This window comes from Mustelus asterias, chromosome 7, assembly GCF_964213995.1.
Source record: "Mustelus asterias chromosome 7, sMusAst1.hap1.1, whole genome shotgun sequence".
In the NCBI taxonomy this organism is placed as follows: Eukaryota; Metazoa; Chordata; class Chondrichthyes; order Carcharhiniformes; family Triakidae; genus Mustelus; species Mustelus asterias.
The window spans coordinates 103,774,823-103,797,341 of record NC_135807.1 but is presented as its reverse complement, the minus strand read 5'-3'; the positions used below and the strand labels follow the sequence as shown (position 1 = coordinate 103,797,341).

Below are 22,519 nucleotides of genomic sequence, written 5' to 3'. Positions count from 1 at the left end.
TCCCCCGCTCCCCCCCTCCCTCTCCTGCTCTCCCCCTCCTGCTCCCCCCCACCCGTCTCCCTCTCCAGCTCCCCTCCTCCCGTCTCCCTCTCCCGCTCCCCCCCTCCCACTCCCGTCCCCCCTACCCCCTCCCGCTCCCCCACGTGTCCACCCCTCCCTACCCCCTCCCGTCCCCCACGTGTCCTCCCCCTCCCCCTCCCGTCCCCCACGTGTCCTCCCCCTCCCGTCCCCCACGTGTCCTCCCCCTCCCGTCCCCCACGTGTCCTCCCCCTCCCTCCCATGTCCCCCACGTGTCCTCCCCCTCCCTCTCCCGGCCCCCCCCCTCCCTCTCCCGGCCCCCCCCCTCCCTCTCCCGGCCCCCCCCTCCCTCTCCCGTCCCCCGTGGGCCCCCTCCCACCCTCTCCCGTCCCCCGTGGGCCCCCTCCCTCCGTCCCCCGTGGGCCCCCTCCCTCCGTCCCCCGTGGGCCCCCTCCCTCCGTCCCCCGTGGGCCCCCTCCCTCCCTCTCCCGTCCCCCGTGGGCCCCCTCCCTCCCTCTCCCGTCCCCCGTGGGCCCCCTCCCTCCCTCTCCCGTCCCCCGTGGGCCCCCTCCCTCCCTCTCCCGTCCCCCGTGGGCCCCCTCCCTCCCTCTCCCGTCCCCCGTGGGCCCCCTCCCTCCCTCCCTCTCCCGTCCCCCGTGGGCCCCCTCCCTCCCTCCCTCTCCCGTCCCCCGTGGGCCCCCTCCCTCCCTCTCCCGTCCCCCGTGGGCCCCCTCCCTCCCTCTCCCGTCCCCCGTGGGCCCCCTCCCTCCCTCTCCCGTCCCCCGTGGGCCCCCTCTCTCCCTCTCCCGTCCCCCATGTGACCCCCCCCTCTCCCACCCCCCATCTGTCCCTGCCTCCCTCTCCCGTCCCCCCATGGGTCCCCCCCGCCTCCCTCTCCATCCCCATTCCCCCCCCCCACCACCCCCTGTCGGGATTCTATGACAAGAACGCTTTAACCAACTTAGTTGGCATTTGATATTTAGCCAAAACACACCAATGCTGTGTAGTTCTACCTGTGTCTGTAGAACACCAATAAGTTGGTCTTTTTCCTCCAGGGCTGCTTCAAACTCATCCTGAAGATGTTTCTTAGCTTGTTGATCCATTTGCAGCTCCTAAGAATTTAACAAAGAAAACTTCATGAAGACATAGAATTGGCTTTTTTTGACATTTAAATACTTTGTTGCTTTTCCAACTCTCAGAATGGGTTATAAAGAAGATGGAAAGCAGAGCACAGGTGACACTAACAAACCATGTAGTTGAAGCACAAACTCATCTTGCAATTGATCGAAGGGTCAAATGTTCAAACCCCTTCACCTTGCAATTAAACTGAAGATAGCAGTGAAAGACAAAAAAAGATGAAACCTGAACAACCACATTTGTTTCCAAGACTTGGAAAAGGTGACTGGCCTATTGACCTCAGTCACAGGTCAGGAAGTTAGCAAAGGCTGTGCAGTAACAAAACAAACATAAGACAGGCAATCCATCAGGGTTCATCCATCCAGAATGGTTTTATCACCACTGACACAATCCTCTCAATCCTACGCCGGCATCTCCACATCACAATCCTATCAAGCAACTGTTACTTAATTGCCTCACTTTCTTAATCCCTGAAGTCTATTCCAGTGTTTATTCTTCTGTATATAAAAAGAAGTTCCTGCACCAACCCAAAATTTGCCTTGTGTTCCTACAGGTCATAATCCATTAAGGTTCCTGGAAAAGTTTAAAGACAGCAACACTAGACTATTTTGTTGGAGTCTATCGTTGCAGCTATTTAATTTTTTTTAATTTTGTGTTTTTCGAAAAGAAAATATGATAGCAGACCCTCCATCAAGACTTTAAAAGACTGTTGAGAAGGTATATAAGTTTACTGGAGCTGAAGATGAATAATACGGACTCGAAATGTTAACTCTTATTTCTTTCCCTATAGATATCACCAGACCTGAGTTTTTCCAGCATTTTCTGTTTTTTTGTTTTAAAAAGCTATTCCTGCCAGATCTGATTCATCCCATTTTGACAACTGGAATGCATACTTATTATTCTTACTCTTCTAACTCCTAAACAATTCCCTATCTTTTTTAATAGCTTTCCTCATTCCAGTGCGTTCTCAGCTCAGTTAACCGTCTCTTAGTGCAGCTTTATAGAACGCCTACTGGAAGACCACATAAATGACACTCCCTTAGCTACTACATCCATTATCATCCCAAAATATTCAACTTGGTTCTTAAGACATGACTTAATTTATACAATTTTATACCAGAACCATCTGGTCAGCTCATATTTTACCCGAGAGCTGATCCACTCTGTCCCGAATAACAGGAGGAATAAGACACTCTGAACCATATCCTATGCCTAAATAATGCCTGTGAACAGATTCAAGAATGGGTTAGACAGATTTATGAGAGTCAAGGGTTTTGGATGGCAAGCAGGGAGATGGAGTTCAAACCACATTGAGTTCAGCCAGTGCATCACAGCAGTGCACCATAAATTTGAACATGACCTTCTGAGACTTATGCTTGACTCTTTGGCCATGGAGCTCAGCATGTTTTGTTGATTGGTACTTCAGAAATTGACGAATCAATTTAGTAAAATCCTAGATTCCTTGCAAATTTCTCTTACGCTCAGAACATAAAACTGGAGCAACTTATCCATTCTTTATTTCCTATATCCAGTAATTTATGGCACTCAGCAGTTTGATTTGCCGTTGTTCCACTCGATATTTTGTACTCCGTGAGCTGCCTTCTCAGATTCCAAGAACACTCAAGAAGCCTAACACCATCCAGGACAAAGCAACCCACTTGATGGCACCCCATTCACATACTCAGCCATCAATGCACATTGGCAGCAGTGTGCACCATCTACAAGATGCACTGCAGGGACTCACCAAGAGTCCTCACTCAGCACCCTTCAAATCCATGACCACTACCATCATCCAGAAAGACAAGGGCAATCAACACCTGGAACACCACCCCCTGGAAGTTTCCCTCCAAGCCACTCACCATCCTGACTGGAAATATATCGCCATTCCTTCGCTGTCGCGAGGTCAAAATCCTGGGAAAGCACTGCATTCCGGGTGCACCTACACCACATGGGCTGCAGTAGCCAGGTAGCTCACTGTCACCTTCTCAAAGACAATTAGAAATGGGCAATAAATGCTGGCCTTGTCGGCGACCCCCACATTCCATGGCTAAACTTGTAAAAATTCATCACTGAACTTGCCAAGCTTGTACTCAGTATTGAATGCAAGGCATTCAATATTATAAACAGAGATCCAAATATTGCACACCAAGACTAAATTAACAATCTCCCTCCTCACCTTTACATAACACAGCCAACAAATACTGCATGTTCACTGTGCTTCATCTAATTTTTAATTCATCCAAAAAATCTAACTATACTGAATGTCGAATATATCCCCTTTATCTCTGTCACACAGTAAGAGGTCTCAGTTTTACCTCTCATACTCCATCACATGGTGATCTCATCAGTCAGAGCAAAACTGAAGACAAATTAAATCCTTCCTTAGGGTAAGGAACAGTGAGATCCACATCTTCTTGTAGCAAGTTTCAAAGCAGCACTGGCTCAGTGTAGGAGCTCTTCTCACCATTCTCTGAGTTTAGAATGGTGTGCAATATTGAAAACTCTCAGCTGAAAACAACCCTCAGAGAACGGATTTTGGAGTGCCTTGCTACTTTAAGAGTTGATCAGTATAATGCTGTGACAAGCACCCAGGTCCCAAGATTGATCCCTGATGGTTGATCATATTTGGATGACTATGTTTGGAACAGGAAAAGGGACAGGGTAAAAACAAAAGGTTTGCCAGTGCTCCAGCTCCAAATCTCTATCTGCTAGAAATGATTTGTGCATGTAAAAAATTAGATTGGCATCAGCTGCGCTGGACTATCAAAAGAATGGACCCTTGGGAGAGGTACTGAAGAGCTGTCAATCCCTTTACCCTAAGGTGTATTGATACGGCATCTCTAATATTTATTTTTAATAGATAAAAGCCCCAAGACATTTCGAGGACAGAGGTAATGCAAGAACAATTCCAGCCTATTCCCGTATATCACAGGCGATTGAGTCACTGGTGTAACTTGGGGCTGTCATTTCAGCATAGCTACAGCCACAAATAGCACCAACATAAATGATTTGGTAATCTGTTCCTCTGTTGAGGAATAAATATTGGCAGGAAAATTCTCCTACTCTCTCTTGAATAGTGACATCGAACAGAATCCCTACAGTGCCGAACGAGATCATTAGGTCCATCAAGTCTGCACAGATTCTCCAACAGACTCTCCCACAGAACATCTTAGCCAGGCCCTATCCACATACTCTCAGCCTCTAACCTACACATCTTGGAACATAAGGGGCAATTTAACATGGCCAATCCACCTAGCCTGCACATCTTTGGACTGTGGAGGAAACCAAAGCACCCAGAGGAAACCCATACAGACATGGGGAAAACATGCAAATGCCACACAGTCACCCAAGGATGGAATCAAACCTGGGTCCCTGGTGCTTAGAGGCAGCAGTGCTAACCACTGTGCTGCCCACATCGGTGTTTTGTTTTTAACATCTGCCTGAGGCAAGGACTGAGTTTAATTTTCATTCCAAAGACGAAGAAAAAAACTAGATAAGAGAATGAACTCCAAGCATTGAAGGAAAAGATCTGATGGCGTGATCAGAAAGATGATCTGACACAAGCTTTTGAAAATATAAGGTGGACTGGACAGTTACAGAGAGTAAAGCCAATGCAATTGAAGGGTATTCCACAATGGTAGGGGAAAAGGAGAAAAGATGTAAAGAGGACTAGAATCTGAAGAAGAAAAGACAGAGGATGGAATACTGCGAATGTTGGAAGGTTTCAAAAAGGCTTCGTGGATGCAGGGCAGAATTTTAAAATCATGCAATGCAGACAGAAACCAGCAAGGGAGAAAATGATGAATGGACAGAATTTGGCACAGAACAGAATTGTTGGCTAAACTTTTAACAAATAGTGAAGGAGTTACAAATTGTTAACTGCAGAAAAGTTCCTGGGAAATGATTACAGCTGCAAGGTACAATGAAGGTACAGCTGCAAGGCACTTTGATAGACCACAAGAGGGCTGTCACCACATACATCATTGCTTTCCAGATAACAACGCAAGACTCCACTGTGCTTTGATAGCAGTCATAAGTCGCTGCTCAGGGTGCATAGACATGTATTTATTGATGGTGTAGCTATGTGTATGTGCCCAGTTGACGATTGGACATGACAATTAGGCAAGCGTAGACTTATTGTAATTGGTTAAATACTACTGTGGGAAACAAATTAAGTGACCAGAACTATTAGTTGGGATTTGATTTTATATTCAAATGCATGTACAATTTTGATTGATCTATGTTAATTATTTCAAGTTGAGCCTAAAGGTATAATTGTCATTAAATTCCTTTGTTTTGGGAGACTGTATGCCACATGAGTGGAAAGAGGTTGTCCCTGCTTCAGCTTGAATAAAGGCCAACTTTAAACTCACAAAATTTTGTCTAGTCTCTCAAAGGAAGTAAATACAAGGCGGCTGGATATTTCCCCTAACAAATAGGATCTCATCAAGTGTGCAGGGTAAGATGGCGAAGGGTTTCAGCAGTGGCAAGACTCAGTATGGGCTGGAACAAAGCCAATTATCCTTTAATGAGATAATTCCTTTGTATTCATTTTCACCTGGTGAATTCGAATCCACTGCCTTAAGTTTCAAAATGGAGTCCAGCTTTCCTCCTATCTGTTGGTTATGTAGCTTTAACATTTGTTTCATTTTTCCTACAATTTGGGTCCATTCCAGTTTTATCAAAACAATGCACTTGCACATTTATTCAGAACGATATTGATAAAGCAGATCAAAATTTGCACTTCCAGATTTAATCCATGTGGTATCCAGTCCAAGTGTATACTTCGATACTGAACTCAAAGTTTTTCTCACCTTTTACTTATGACTTTTATTAATGATAAGGAGCAAAGGTATGCATCAGCAGTTTGATGAACTATCCTAGTGTTGTCCCTGGCTGCATCCTGAACTGCATGCGTGGAGTCAGGCAAAATAAGGTTAAAAACAGTCCTGAAGAAGAGTCATCCAGACTCAAAACATTGGCTCTCTGCTCTCTCCACAGATGCTGTCAGACCTGCTGAGATTCCGTAGCATTTTCTGTTTTTGTTTCAGGTTCCAGCATCAGCAGTATTTTGCTTCCATTAAAAAAAAGTTTTCCAATCAATGAAATAGCAACTATCATGCTCTCACGTGAAATTTTTGGAACTTCCAGATGCATACAATATTTCTATTAGCTCAGAAGCAGTCTGGCCAATATGCAAAAGTGTATTTCTGAAGGACTTGTATCAGCCAACATTGTGGTTTTGAGCATGGTTATTTAATGGGTTGGGGGTTAGCACCACTTTCAATGCAGTAAAGAACCATCAACTCTTCCATCTGCATGTCTCGTGCATTCTCACTGAATAGTCAATATGCTACAAACAAAAGTGGAGAACTGCTGAACTGAAATTGTACATAAATATATGCATTCACAGCTCAGCCCCACATCATTCTTAAATGACATTTTGCTCCACTGAAATTATACCACACATTGCTTCAAATCTCATTAAAACAAAGAAAATATCATCTAAGTAATTTAGTTTTAGATTATTGTGGAAATCTAATTTCCTTGTTCATCTTTTTCATAGATCAAACATACTAAGCATTGTTTTCACGTACTTGTTATTTTGACAAGGATTTGGACTCATATTTTACTAACATTTACAACCAGCAGCAGATGCCGTTATAAATACTACTGGCACTTTGCAGCAACACGTATCTATCACACAAAGCAACTTTTACACGTTTCCAAATAAGTCTCAGCTATTACAAATGAAATACATACTAAAAGACAAAAAATTCCAAAGGAGGATGACTTCAGAAGTTTTGGAGGATTCCATTACCCTCGAATTTCATGCAGTTTAACAGAAAGTTTAACTCAAAATGTGTAGGGTCTTACCTCACGTAATTCTCCAATCCTGCGCAGGGCTTTATCTTGACCTTGACTCAAAACTACCTGAAACCAAAGATAGAAATTACTTTAAAATCAATGTATAGGATTGCACATACAAACAGGCTCATGAATTAACTAATGTCCATTTTACATTCCTCAATGCTGAAATAAGTTGCATTTTTGACCATCCTTTTAATATTCCTGCAGACAAATAATGAAATGAAGTTATGCCTTTAAACATTTCATTACATCCCAGAGGTTAACTGTGATATACAAAGTATGTTCTGCACAAAATTTATATCATTCTTATCATTGATATTTCAAAAGCAAGCCTCTCATAAAACTATGTCTGTGTTATGACAAACAAATTAACCAAGCTTAAGTCAGTAATGTCACACATGACTGACTCAGAACAGGCTTACCAAAGCAGAAATTAAACAGATGCAAATATTTTGAAAACTATGCTCAATAACTTGAACTGTTTTACAGGGCGGCACGGTAGCACAGTGAGGGCGGCACGGTAGCACAGTTAGGGCGGCACGGTAGCACAGTGGTTTGCACTGCTGCTTCACAGCTCCAGGGACCTGGGTTCGATTCCCGGCTTGGGTCACTGTCTGTGTGGAGTTTGCACATTCTCCTCGTGTCTGCGTGGGTTTCCTCCGGGTGCTCCGGTTTCCTCCCACAGTCCAAAGATGTGCGGGTTAGGTTGATTGGCCATGCTAAAATTGCCCTTAGTGTCCGTAGGTTAGAGGGAGTAGTGGGTAAATATGTAGGGATATGGTGATATGGCCTGGGTGGGATTGTGGTCGGTGCAGACTCGATGGGCCGAATGGCCTCTTTCTGTGCTGTAGGGTTTCTAAGATTTCTAAGATTCTAAGACATGATGGCACAGAGGAAGGTTGATTGATATGACTGCATATTGGAATCAATAATCACGCTAAGTCAGATTTCTCACCACTGAACAATACAGAGTCGAGTGCATTGCTTGCGAGAGCTGCCTCTGTATTTTCCAACACATGCAATACTTCAAAATTCCAATCAGTGCATGTAATATTAAAACTTAAGCTGCTGACCAAAGATGGCCTTATCAAAAGTTGGTCGTTTTTCCATTATTCAGTTCGGAATGCTGCGATGAAAGCAGAGGTTCCCTAAATTGCGTCGCCAGAGCCAAGTCCACGGCGCCATGGAGGCCTCGGCTGTACAGAGGAGGTGGGGAGATCATCAGAAAAGCAATCAATTTAAAGGGGAATCAATTTAAGGAAAAACACCGCCATGTTGTGTAGCTGCAGAAGCAACTCTGGGAAGTTAAGTTGTCCCTCTGGCGACAGGGTCAAAGTTGTTGCTGAGCGATTGCAGAGTATTTTGAGGTGAGGGGGGACCGGCCAAAGGTCATGGTCCATTATTGGTGCCAGTCCCATAGGCAGGGAGACGAACAAGGTCCTGCAGCCAGATTTTAGGGAGCTAGGAAAAAATTAAAAAGTAGAACTTCAAAAGGTAGTAATCTCTGGATTACAGTCCCTGCACCACGCACTCATGAGTACAGAATTAGAATGACAGAACAGGTGACTGTCTTCCTTTTTCCTGAACCAAGGCTTCCCCTCCACTGTGGTTTACAGAGCCCTCAACCGTGTCCCATCTCCTCTGCCTTCATCCCTCCCCATCTCCTTTAGAAGTATGATAACCTACCCCCTGTCCTCACTGGTCACCCCACTCGCCTCTGCCACTTCCACAAACTCCAGCATGCATCTTGCTCTCACCTCCCCTGTCAGTATTCTGTAAGGAATGTTCCCTCCATGACACCATGATCCACGACTCCATCACCCACCAATACGGTGTTCCCTTCCCACAACATGGGCAAACACTTTGCATAACACCTTTGTTCAGTCTCCAAACATTACCTCGACCTTCCTGTCACTTCAACTCACCATCTTGCTTCCATGGCCACATTTCTATCTTTGGCCTACAGCAATGTTCCAGTGAAGCTCAATGCAAATTGGAGACATTGGAATTCTGATTTGACACTTAGTCTTTTTGACATAACATTAAGTTATCCTAACTTCAGACCATGAACTCCGCTCTTCCATTTTGCTGGGGGGTTTTTTCCAATTCCCGCCCCCACAGGGCCACTGATAACCTATTTTGCTTTCAGAGTGCTGACCCTTGTTCCTTCGTTAACACATTCTGCTACCTCACCTATGCTATGCACTTTCTTTGGTCTTTAACACTACCATGAACATTCCCTTTGTTTTATGTCCATGACATCTTCATCAATCTCTACTGAACTCCCATATTCTCTTCTACTCTACCTTCTCCATCCACTTCTCCAACCATATAATCCATCACATTTCTGCCCCTCCAGCTCTGGAGAGTCATAAAGACTTGAAACGTTAAGGCTGTTTCTCTCTCAAGAGATGGTGCAGGAGTTGCTGAATCTTTTGAGTATTTTCTCTTTTAATTTCAGATTTCCAGCAACTGCAGTAGTTTGATTTTAATACACATGAATGCATGGCTGGAGAGATGGTGCAAGAGGAAGGGTTTTATATTCCTTGGGGAGTTGGGACTTGGGTTGCACATCAAAAGGGACATGGAGGTGCGGGGGGGGGGGGGGGGAGGGGAGGGTGCACAGAATGAAGCAATGCTGCAAATTAAAGACAGAAATTTAGTACGCAAGTATGGACAGCAGACAATAGACATGAATGAGTTGTTCAGTGATTAGTGGTGCTTACAAAGAACAAAGAAAAGTACAGGACAAGAACAGGCCTTTTGACCCTCCAAGCCTGTGCCGATCATGATGCTCTGACTAAACTAAAAAAACTTCTGCTCTTACTCGGTCCATATCCCTCCATTCCCTCCCTATTCATGTATCCATCCATATGTCTCCTAAGTGCTCGCTTCCATCACTTCCTCTGGCAATGCATTCCAAGCACCTACCATTCTCTGCGTGAAAGATTTCCCCTGCACATCTCCCTTAAATTTTCCTCCTCTCACCTTGAACCCGTGCCCCTTTGTAATTGACACGTCAATGCAGGATGTAATTGTTACGTCAATACACAAGTGAATAAGGCAGATGAGCTAAGGGCACAGACAAACATTTGGAAGTATGATATCACAGTTACGACTCAAACGTACAAAAGGGCAGGAATTTCAGCTCAACATTAAAAGATTTGCAAATGAGATAACAGACAGGAATTTTTTAAAAAGTAAATGCTGGTTAAAGAAACTGAAGGAGGAAATTTTCCAGAAAACCATATTTGCATCATCAAACATATTTTTATTGGACTAATTGGCACCACTCATAACGGGCCAACAATGCAGAGGGGCACCCCCGGATGGATATTCGATCGGGTCTCCCCCTGCACAGCTGAGAGACTCACGAATTTCAGAAACTACGGAAGATCCCTAATCTGCCTAGCAACAGCACGTAGCTGCATTTTTAAACTGGCCAAGGCAGACATAAAAATCTGATAAACTAAGAGATAAGGATAAAAGGTTAAGAATGAAATACCCCAGACACCCAACAGGACAGGATGACATTAACACTCAATCTCACAAGCAGGAAACACAGACACGGAACAATAGGATCAATTTAAATAAGAGGACACATAGAGATGGTAATGGGAAACGCATTTAGACACCGGGGCAGGACCAAGTAATCCCATTAACACGAACACACACCATACAAATGCTAATCCATGAAACTTCCTAGGGACTTTTGAAACTGACAGACCACTTTATACATTGTGTAAAAAAAGGCATAATCAAATGTTCCCGCGCGAATTTTGGATCCCTATAAAGATCCAGAGCTGATGTGATTTAATTGAGATCAACGTGGCCAAGCCACTGTTTCTGAGCTGGCTACGGGGGTCTCCCTGGGATCACAGTAATTGTACAATAAAGACACGCTTTGAACCTTGATTTGCGACTCGACTTCTATTCTGCACTGGTAAAGGGATATTTCCCTACAACAAAATGGCGTAGTCACGGCAGGATTTGATATCTGACTTCTGACTGATGGCCACAGTTTGAAAGTCGGGATCAAATTTAAACGAATCTGATACAAATCCAGAGCAGTCAAAGGCGAGTGCAGGTCTCCGTTCAAAGTGAGGTACCTTTAAGGGTTAGGGTTTGTCTGTTTTAAGTATTGTTGTCTTGTAGAACTGTATAATCTTGCCTAAGTTTTTAAATTGAAACAGAAGTCCGCACTAAAGAGGTACAGGTCAGAACGACCGCGTGGAAAAAGGTAAGTAACTTTTAACTTTAATAGGAGTAAAGGACCAGAGGTAAAGATAACAGGTTTTGGGCTATTTGATAACAGGAATTAAGACTAATATAAAGATAAGTACCGCATGCAGAACTAATTGGTGTAACTAACCCAGGATTGTAAATGAAACCGCTGTCTGTGCCAAGGCAATAGGACAAGGGAGTGCTTGACTCAAGGTGCCCTACCCTAAACTGGACGTTAAGAGGAGAAATCTCCCACGCTAAGGTTGGGTTTTGAAGCGGGCGCTAAGAGGCACAGGCACTCAGGGTGCAAGGCACGGACAGTGTAAATCGGGTAACAACACTGACTCTGAAGGGACGAACAACCTCAGAGTCGATACAGTTACTAACTATAACAGGGGCTTTGATAACAGAATACATGTGTGTAAGTGTTGAGGAAAAGGGGACCCGATCCATCCTGACCAAGAGACACGACGACGGAGGATCCATTAGGGACCCGGGCGGAGTTTGATAACCTTGTTCGTCTGTAGGGAACACCACAGCCCATAGCAGGATACCCGGTTTTGGGGTAACGGATCAACCCTGCTAGTGGGGGTGGTGGCCGAGCGGGAGGCGTTGTACTTAGAGGGGCTGGGAACAGGGGCGGACAAACCCACTAAACAACCAGCACACATCCCAATAAGACAACACAAAATAGTCCAAGCGTGAGGTGTCAGGAATAGTTGGGGGAGCCCAGGGGAAAGAGACCCACTGGAACCTCACTACGAGGCCCTACAGCAATACAGACGGTGCTGGGGCAGTATCAGTGACAGGAGATAAGGGAGAGAGTTGAGGCACTTTTACTGTAGCAGCCAGCATACGGGGGTTGCAGGACTGCTAGACAGAAAAATGGCAGACCACGTTGTTAAGGGAGAAACTGCAGTAGCTCTCATTTTGAAGTATCTGTTAGCCAGAGAAGCGATTGTTGCAAAGATGAAACGGAACGGGTGGAACGCATCACAAACTTTAGAAGATCAAAGAAAGTGGGTAGACGGAGTTAAACGGGACAAAACAAAAGTAATGGGAGTAATATTAGTGACCCAGTTAGCTGGACTAATTGAGGAAGTAAATGCCTCAATGGAGGAGAGACACAAAGAGACAGAACAAATTAAAGTATTACAGGAGAGAGTGAGGGAATTAGAATACAGAAACCACACTGCGGAGATAACGCAGAGATCAGAGGAAACGGACCCTCGGCGCCCATACGAGTCAGTGCAGAAACATACAGCCACTCCAGCATCAAAAGAAAACATAGACAATTATAATCTAGCGCCAGTCACGAGAGGAGGGACGTTAGCACAACCAAAGGCAACCTATAAGCCTTTTACGCCAGGGGAAAGGCAGCAGATTATGGCATCCCTGGGGAAGTTAAAACCCAGAAGCGCAAACATGGAATTTTGGGGCGAATTAGATTCGCTCTGGGTAGGACACCAGTTACATTTAAGGGACATACACCAGCTGGTCAGGGCAGCCTGTCCAGCGGATAAATGGAGGTTGGTGGCAGGAGGGCCAGCGACCCAAGCAGCACAGGACTATAATGGAGGAAGGTGGACACATGCCGTTCCTACAACGGCTGAGATAGATGACCAGCAGGCACCCTTTACATTATTCAAGACCGAAGTCCAACGGGTCTTAGGGAACTCCCCCACTAATTGGAGCAGGATCACAAACACTAAACAAGGTCGGGGGGAAAATGCATCGGAATTTGGAGAGAGATTATTCCGGGTATATAGGGAATGTTCAGGACGAGACGACGCGGATAGGAGAGACAGGGCTTTTGTTCAGGCATTTAAGGACGGGCTCTCAGAGGCACACCAAGAGATCCTTAAGATGGGGGTGATAGCATCCCAAGACTATGACGAGCTAGTCGAGTGGGCTAGCGGGATAAGAGAAGAGAAGGCTGCCCAAACCAAGCCCAGACGAGAGAGAGTTGGAACCCCCCATAACGGAGATAGGGGAAGAACCGGGTTCAGCTGCTACACATGTGGCCAGCCAGGGCATACGGCTAGATTCTGCAGAGGGGCACCAGTCAAAGGGAAACCTGAGAATGGCGGGCCTCGCTGTGACCACTGCCACAAGGCAGGGCACACTGAAGCAACATGTTGGGGGAAGCATGGGAGACCCCAAGACAACTATGGAACAACCCCGGGGGCACCACATTCCCGGAATCCACCAGGGTGACTAGGAGAAACCTTAAGCCAGGGAGATGGGAGACGAGAGAGGATTAGTGTAGCCACGCCCACAGAAGACTGTGAATCCCGACAAAAGCCGGTGTCCGTCCACTCCACTTATCGGCCAACATTGGTCGAAATCTCACAACCCGTAGCTCCCATCCAAAACAGGAAAGAGGGGGAGAGAATATATGTAGATGCCTTGAAGGGGGCTGGGAGAGTGTTAAAACTGTTAAAGATTAAAGTGATAGGATTTCTTGAATTTACTTCTGTTTTGAGTTAATTACAGTTTGGAAGAAAGAAGAATAAAAGCGATTGTCTTAATCAATGTTCTGTATTCTCTTTGAATGTTTTACACTCATCCCAGTCTGAAATGATAAGTTTGAATGAAAAAGGATGTACTGTGGAATGACTTTTGGAAGCTTCCATGTGTGTGTGTGTGTGTTTAAACAAAGTGGTTGCGTGGATGCTTTGTTGTTGTTTGTTTTAACGTTAAGAAAGGATTTAAACCTTGGAAGGAAGCATGTGCTCTTTCCTTTGTCTTGAAGTAGAAATTATAAGAGTTAGTTGAGGGGTTAAGAGAAGAAAATAAGTTATTTTGTGGAAAGGTAGAAAAGCAGGAACAAAAGACTGAGGTCTATGAATTAGTTTAAAGTGTATCAAGTCAGTGAAATACAGTATTAATCGCAGAATATCGCGATTTGCGAACGTCAGATAGTTTAGTATTCTGAACTAGTTTAAAATTATGTACTGCCGTCGGAATTTCATGAGCCATCAAGGTTCAAGGTTTGCCAAATATAAAAGCACTGCAAAGCTTAAAACCTAGCCAGTTAAGAAACCAAAATGTTCCTAATCAAATAACTGGTATGTATTGTACCTGCTTTGATTTTGATTCGGCGCCTGTTACTTTTCCTAGAGTGCGGGGGTTTCGATCTGGAGCTCAGTTTAAAAATAGAAACGGCTTGAATTAAAAGGGTTTGGATATCACGGGTACGATGTGTAAAGTGGTATGATACAACTGCCGCTTGATTATTTTTATTATACAGTATAGCACTGCCATATAGACACAAGAATAACATCAAATCCTGAAAAGCCTTAACCAACTTTGTATGATATATTCATATACTATATTGGGCATTGATAAAGACATAATTATTTTGTGAAGTACTGTGGTGTAGCGCTTGCACGCAAACAAATGATCAAATTAGAGATAGTGTAAGAGTACTCATATAAAGATCGGAACTGTATGGCATGTGATTTTAATGGGGAAAGCGATGTCTTTTGATAAGACTACATACAAATGAATGGATGTATCCGACAATACATCCGAGACCTTAGCACCCAATTGAAGGGGATGCGCCGGTCCGTAATTTCTAATCAGGCACAGGTCGACGCAGAGGGGGACTCAGAAATATTACCAGAAGTCCCAAAAGCCGGGAGCCGGGTATTAACAAAAGTGCTTCCTGCAAAACCAGGATTTGCCCCAAGATGGCACGGACCTTACGAGGTCATTATTAGCGGAGATACCTGTGCCTGTATAGATATAAGGGGACAGGGGGTCTGGAAACACTGGACCCAATTAAAACTATATGAGGACAAATGAACTAAAAAAATACCGTTTTGCTCATTCAACTTCCACAGGAACCAGGACCAGATCTACTATCAAGACGTCGGAACCAACTACTTTTAATTTAATTGCCTGTTTATTTTCTGTATATACTGTAATTGTAAAATACTGTTGAAAAAAAAAAAAAAGAGCAATATGGGAACAGGGACATATCTGATAATAACCCTGACCATTGTAAATACACTCCAACATATGGGGGTTAGGGGAGCAGAACCACCAATCATGGAAGGAAACCTATTCCTGAAAACACACATCCAGATCTATGGGAATAGGACCGCTTGTTACCCCTCAGCGCGATCAGTAAACTCCCTATTCATCGCAACACCAGGGTGGCTCCCACAAGAGTTATTCACTATTGACACATCGGGGGCACCCTGCAAAGAACATATTGGGTACTTTAAGCAAGGGATACAAGGAAGGTGTGTAGAGCTCACTGAGCCGGGAATTCTAAGGGGGACGGGACCCCAACCGGAGGAGACACTTGGGAACTACCCACAATGTTTTAAGGGAGAGGGATGGGGGTGCGTGCATGCCTTTGTCCCTAAAAATGATTCGTGCGCTGAGGCACATTGTGCTCTCCAGGAGTGCCGGGTCCGGGAAGGACACTTCACTTGTGACTGCAAGCAACAAAAATGCATTGCAGTCACCGCGGGTAGGCAGCTTATGTGTGGCAAGTGCAACAGCACCCACGTAAGCTCAGCCTCAGGGACATATCCATTTGATTCTCACCAAGAGGTACAATCAAGTGGACAGTCCAGGGGGAGGGAAGGTTCCACAAGATGGGGCCATGCGGTCAAACGACCCCGGGGTAATGCATGTTATCGGGTTAAAGACGGGTACGTGTTTTTATTTAAAAATGTATATATGACGGCCACAGACAGGCCTCCAAGGTTCTTTTCCGTAGGGACAATCAGACCTCTCACGGTTCCATGCCCAAGTGAAGGGCATGTCCAGAAACGCATAGTGACCAGGGCCATCAGCGCAGAATTTTGCTCCGACTGGCAGGCCCCTGTCACACTAGGGTCTTCTTTAGGATATGGATTTCTGGGGACACTATCCCTGGGAGGCGCCGCAGGGGTGATCAGTGCCAGTAATAGGAACTTCTTCATATGTGGACTGACCATTTTAGGAAACAACACCCTACAAGCATTAGGCGCAATTGACCAAGAACTCGCAGAACTCAGACTATACACACAACAAACGAGATATGCGGTGGACTATCAGCTAGCCAGACAAGGGGGGGTATGCACCATCATCAAGGAAAAATGCATCACATACGTACACGACGAGACACTAAACATAACAGCAGCCATGTCCGGGATACAAAAGCAATTGGATAACTTTAAACAGGGGTTAACAGGGACTGATGGGTGGTTAGGATGGCTGTTTAACACAGTTTGGGGAGCATATATTATGAAGGGATTAATCCTAGTAGTAGCCATCCTGTTCACACTCTGCCTTGGCCTAACCTGTATTAAAGTGATATGTGCAAATATTACATCAAGAATGCTACCCACTGCCAGTATCCAGATGCAAGAACTTAACAACGACCCAGAAGAGGAGGAACAACGGCAAGGACAACAGCTGTACAAATCACTGTTCCTCTGAAGGTCGTCCATGGGGGGTCAGCCATGAATGGCACCCCCTGGACGAGAGGAGGGACTGAAGGAGGAAATTTTCCAGAAAACCATATTTGCATCATCAAACATATTTTTATTGGACTAATTGGCACCACTCATAACGGGCCAACAATGCAGAGGGGCACCCCCGGATGGATATTCGATCGGGTCTCCCCCTGCACAGCTGAGAGACTCACGAATTTCAGAAACTACGGAAGATCCCTAATCTGCCTAGCAACAGCACGTAGCTGCATTTTTAAACTGGCCAAGGCAGACATAAAAATCTGATAAACTAAGAGATAAGGATAAAAGGTTAAGAATGAAATACCCCAGACACCCAACAGGACAGGATGACATTAACACTCAATCTCACAAGCAGGAAACACAGACACGGAACAATAGGATCAATTTAAATAAGAGGACACATAGAGATGGTAATGGGAAACGCATTTAGACACCGGGGCAGGACCAAGTAATCCCATTAACACGAACACACACCATACAAATGCTAATCCATGAAACTTCCTAGGGACTTTTGAAACTGACAGACCACTTTATACATTGTGTAAAAAAAGGCATAATCAAATGTTCCCGCGCGAATTTTGGATCCCTATAAAGATCCAGAGCTGATGTGATTTAATTGAGATCAACGTGGCCAAGCCACTGTTTCTGAGCTGGCTACGGGGGTCTCCCTGGGATCACAGTAATTGTACAATAAAGACACGCTTTGAACCTTGATTTGCGACTCGACTTCTATTCTGCACTGGTAAAGGGATATTTCCCTACAACAAAACAATCTCAGTTGTGAGGAAGGATGGGATGCTCTAAGGATCTCCAACAAAAGCTTATGAGTTTAACAAAAAAGGAACAATCATACTCCTGGAAACATAGGAACAAGAGTTGGCCATTTAGCCTCTCGGGTATGTCTCATATTCAATGAAATCATGGCTGATATACAACCTAAGAGACACCCTCAGAGAAAGTGCCAGGGAACAACAGATAGAAGAGGCAGTGGGGAGTCAGAGTGAGGGAGCACTGGGAAGGAAAATCAACAAAAAAAATAAGGACTAATGTCACAGGACATCAGATAGGTGATTGGTTGCTTAGAGAGTCCAGAGGTAAGGAACAAAGCAGCAAAGTGAATAAAGCATGAGCGCCAGCAAGCAAGGTAAAAAAAAATCAAAACATATTGCCAACACAAGAAAGGGGACAACTAGTGAATTATTCTTTTTTATACATGTTTGCACAAGTCTTTGGCTTACTTCTTTAAACATTAGTCTAATAAATAGAGGCACGGTAGAGTTCTCATGCAATGCAGATCCTGTAACATGTGAGGACTTCATGTCCTCGACAGCCATATTTGCAGGAACTCTCATCAGCTGGAGGAGCTGGATTTTGGAGCTTAAGCAGTGGCTGGCATCACTGCAGTGCATCTGCGAGGCCAGGAACTACACAGACAGCAAATTTCTGGATATGGTCACCACACCGCTGAATGATATGCAGGTGGAGAAGAAATAGATGATTGCTAAGCAGTTGAGGACGACGAATTGGTAGTGTAGGAGTTCACTGAGTGAATATCACTCGCCTATTGGTACTCACTTTTGAAAACTGGTGAGAGTGGTGGTTCCTCTGGGGAGCAGAACCTGAATCAATCAACATAACTAGACTTGGCTCAGTGGTAATGGAGACAGAAGGATGACTGGGAAAGCAGTCGTGATAGGGGGTTCTATCATTAGGGAATAGACAAGTGAATCCAGGATGGCATGTTCCCGCCCTGGGCTTTGAAGAAACCAAGGGTAGAAATTGCAAACACACTGGCCACAATCTTCCTTTGTTCTTTAGAAATGGTGGTGGTGCCAGAAGACGAGAGAATTGTCAATGTTGCAGCCTTGCTCAAAGAAGAGTGTGAGGAAATGCCCGGGAACTACCGGCTGGTCAGTTTAATCTGAGATATGGTAAGCAGAAGCAAAATGAACTGTAACTTGGCACATGTGAATTTTTTTTTTATGGATGGATTTTTTTTTAAACGGGCAAATCATGTTACACATACTTCTTTTAATTATCCCAATAATGCTCAGAGCAATTAACTCCTTGTTGATTCCAACTCCCAATCGTTGAAACCAGAATAAAGAACTTGTGCAGCTCATTTACACTCAGAACTAGTTACCATAGTTACCAGTTTGCTGCATGATCACAGGGTGGTCTATAATGGGTTATCACGGCTGGAATCTTCATTTACCTGCATTTTTTCCTTGTCTCGCTGCAAAGTCCGATAGGCAGTGACTAACTGAAGGAACAAAAATATGTCATGCAAATACTCCGCAAAACTCCATTTTAAATGCATACATTTCCAAATACATGGAATAATCAACAGTGCTACAAATAACTAATTTGTTTTCCTCTATCAACCAAAACCTTTACAAACTTTGACAATTCTGCAACAAACTGGCCAATTTTGTGGCCTGTTGTGAAGAGACTGCACTCATCATTGACCTCAAAGGAAACAGCTCACAAAGATTTAACGGACTTCTGGTATCAATGTCCACTATCACAATGCCAATTTCATTCTGGTGACATCTTCCCATGATCTCTGACATCAAGGAATAGTGAAGTCAATGAACAAACAATCAGGTTAGAGAAGTTTTAATTGAAATGTTGAAGATCATAAGGGTGCAGAGGGTGTTTCCTCCTTTGGGAGAATCTAGGACTTGGGGTCAAATTTAAGGGGTCGCTCATTTAAGAGAGAGGTGCAAAGAACATTTTTCTCTTAGGGTCATGAGTTGGGGTTGGTGTTGCAATCAGATCAGCCACGATCTTATTGAATGGCTGAGGGCCAAGTAACCACTCCAGTTCCTAATTCATATGTATGTATGTATGTATTCTTGGACAGTACACCAGCAAGTAAAAAGGACTGATTATTCTCAACTTGTTAACCATTTTACAGTGAAATTACAAAAAAAGGGACATACTTATGGGATTATGGAACGAAACAAAATATTAAAAATTATCTTCTTCATCAGTTTTCAAATCTATTGAATTTTAATTATGGAATGGAGAGAATGACAGTCCAAACTCTTAGTTAGTTTTCCAAAGCCAGACATATTTTACAGCAGCAATTCTCATAGAATCGCTACAGTGCAGGAGGCCTGTACATACTCTTGCAACTTGGCCAACGTTGTCTACCTGATATGCTGCAGGAAAGGATGTCCCGAGGCATGGTCCATTGGGGAGACCATGCAGACGCTACTACAATGAACACTGCTCGACAATCACCAGGCAAAAGTGCACTCTTCCTGTAGGGGAACACTTCAGCGGTCACGGGCATTCGGCCTATGATCTTTGGGTAAGCGTTCTCCAAGGCGGCCTTCACGACACACGACAACACAGTGTCGCTGAGCAGAGACTGATAGCCAAGTTCCGCACACGAGGACAGCCTCAACCGGGATCTTGGGTTCATGTCACATTATCTGTAACCCCCACGACTTGCCTGGGCTTGCAAAATCTCACTAACTGTCCTGTCTGGAGACAATACACATCTCTTTAACCTGTGCTTAACGCTCTCTCCACTCACCTTGTCTGTACCTTTGAGACTTGAATACCTGTAAAGACTCGCATTTCAATCATTAATTTGTAAATTGAGTTTGTGTCTTTATATGCCCTGTTTGTGAACAGAACTCCCACTCCCCTGACGAAGGAGCAGCGAGCGCTCCGAAAGCTAGTGGCTTTTGCTACCAAATAAACCTGTTGGACTTTAACCTGGTGTTGTGAGACTTCTTACTGTAGTTTCTTGTACAGGTCAGGGTCACCTGACTTGAATGCCTCAGACTCTTTCACACGCAGCTGCAGACGTAACAAAGGTAACACAACTGTACTTAGCAATTCATTGTGTCAAGGCACAAAAACATGTGCTGTATTCGTAGACTGGTGACACTGTCAGAAAAAGTATAGGACCAAGCTCCATTTTAAGTCTTGGGCAGATACCACAGTTTACCTCAATGCTATAACAAAGGCACACTGCAATGCCAAAATGCTAATCTTCAGCGGGAGTTTTAAACAAAAACCTTGCTTGTCCATTCAGATAAAAGAAGAGCTGTACAGTTGGGTGTTCTGGCCAATATTACTCCATCAAGCAGCACCATCATTCACTCCTCTTGAATGTTAACTTGCTGTGTGCGAAGTGGCTGTTGCATGTATTTATATATCACATCAAAACAACTTCTTGTATGGGAAGTTATTTGAGGTACTTGAGAGATGGTAAGGTATTTTGCTTGTGAACTGCAAGGGTTGCTGTTGCCACAGGAAAATATTAATCTGACATCTATATTATTTTAGTAACAGCACTATTGTCTATCTATATCATATAAATTGCAACAGTTCAAGGTGTTGCCTCACCACCACCTTCTCCAGGACAATTAAGGATGGACAATAAATGCTGGCCTTGCCATTAATGCCCACATCCCATAAATGAGTCAGATAAAAAGTTCTTACCTCTGAATACTTCAATCTATAGTTACTCAAGCTCCGCTCCATTCTGCGGTTCTGGTTGGAAGATGGGTCCTTGCTAATGCTCTCAAAGTTACTTGCAGAATCCTCTGCCTCACTTTCAATGTCTGATGACGGATCAAAGATCAAAGACGGATCTGCATCAATTCGATTGAGGGATTCCCTTGAAGCAGTTCGTACCAGTGATTCTTTTGAAGGAGATGGGAAAAGAGTCTCTTTTGAAGAAGCTCGAAATAAAGATTCAATAGATGGAACACGGAGTTGAAGTTTTTGGGCAAAGGACTGCATCTCAGGCTTCTACAACAGAACAGATAATGTTGATTTCTCCAAATGCCACAAACTTTATAAAGTCTCAGGAGACGACCATTCAGTCCATCGAGTCTCCACCAACTATCCAACAAAACCTCTGACCCAGGCCCATTTCCCGCCCTATCCCTGTAACCCCAAGAAATTGCAGGATTACCCTACTAATCTCCTAACACTATGGGGCAATTTACTATGGCCAATCCACCTAACCTGCACATTTTTGAACTGTGGGAGGAAACTGGAGCATCTGGAGGAAACCCACGCAGACACGGAGAGAACATGCAAATTCCACACAGAGACCGAAGGCTGGAATTGAACCCAGGTGTCTGACGCTGTGAAGCAGTGATACTACCACTGTGCCACCACACCGCTCCAAATCAAAAAGATAAAAGGCTTCCCTGACTAATAAAAAAGTTACATTTTTCAGATACCGTACTTCCTTTGATTGGTCATACATTTGCTTATTTGAAATCAAAATGACCATGTTTCGGCTAAATATCAGTTTTGTGTCAATATTATTTACCTTAAGTAACAGCCTCAGATTCAGATCCAACTTAAGAACATAAGAAATAGGAGCAGGAGTAGGCCATCTAGCCCCTCGAGCCTGCCCCGCCATTCAATAAGATCATGGCTGATCTGACGTGGATCAGTACCACTTACCCGCCTGATCCCCATAACCCTTAATTCCCTTACCGATCAGGAATCCATCCATCAGCTGCATAACTCAAATTGACAGAATATCGGTTTCATAGTTTTAATAAAATTGGATGTGCTCAAGGCAGATTTTATTAGTTTTTAGTCCATGATCAAAAAATCTTGCTCTACAATGAAATCCCAAACTTTAGTTAACCTCCAAATGACTTGAAATTGGGTTCTTCAGTTCTTGCCTTGCATATTGTTAATACATCACTCATATTACTTCATGATTCACAGAAGCACATTGAGTGGACAATTCAGCACAGTAGGAAGTTCAATTTCCATTTCTCTTTTTGACATTTTAAATCACA

At 44.2% G+C, this 22,519-nt stretch overlaps 1 protein-coding gene across 6 annotated transcripts in view; it reads right to left on the bottom strand.

The window, feature by feature from the left end:
- The window catches only part of golga4 (golgin A4), a 188,303-nt gene that overhangs the window by 133,470 nt on the left and 32,314 nt on the right, over positions 1–22,519 (bottom strand). For all 6 annotated transcript variants that reach the window (XM_078216643.1, XM_078216641.1, XM_078216640.1 and 3 more), the window contains 4 exons: positions 21,192–21,503; positions 18,943–18,990; positions 7,033–7,089; positions 1,032–1,130 (listed from right to left, as the gene is read on the bottom strand). In XM_078216643.1, coding sequence (XP_078072769.1) covers positions 1,032–1,130; positions 7,033–7,089; positions 18,943–18,990; positions 21,192–21,503 — 516 coding nt within the window. The remainder of the gene's footprint in view (positions 1–1,031; positions 1,131–7,032; positions 7,090–18,942; positions 18,991–21,191; positions 21,504–22,519) is intronic.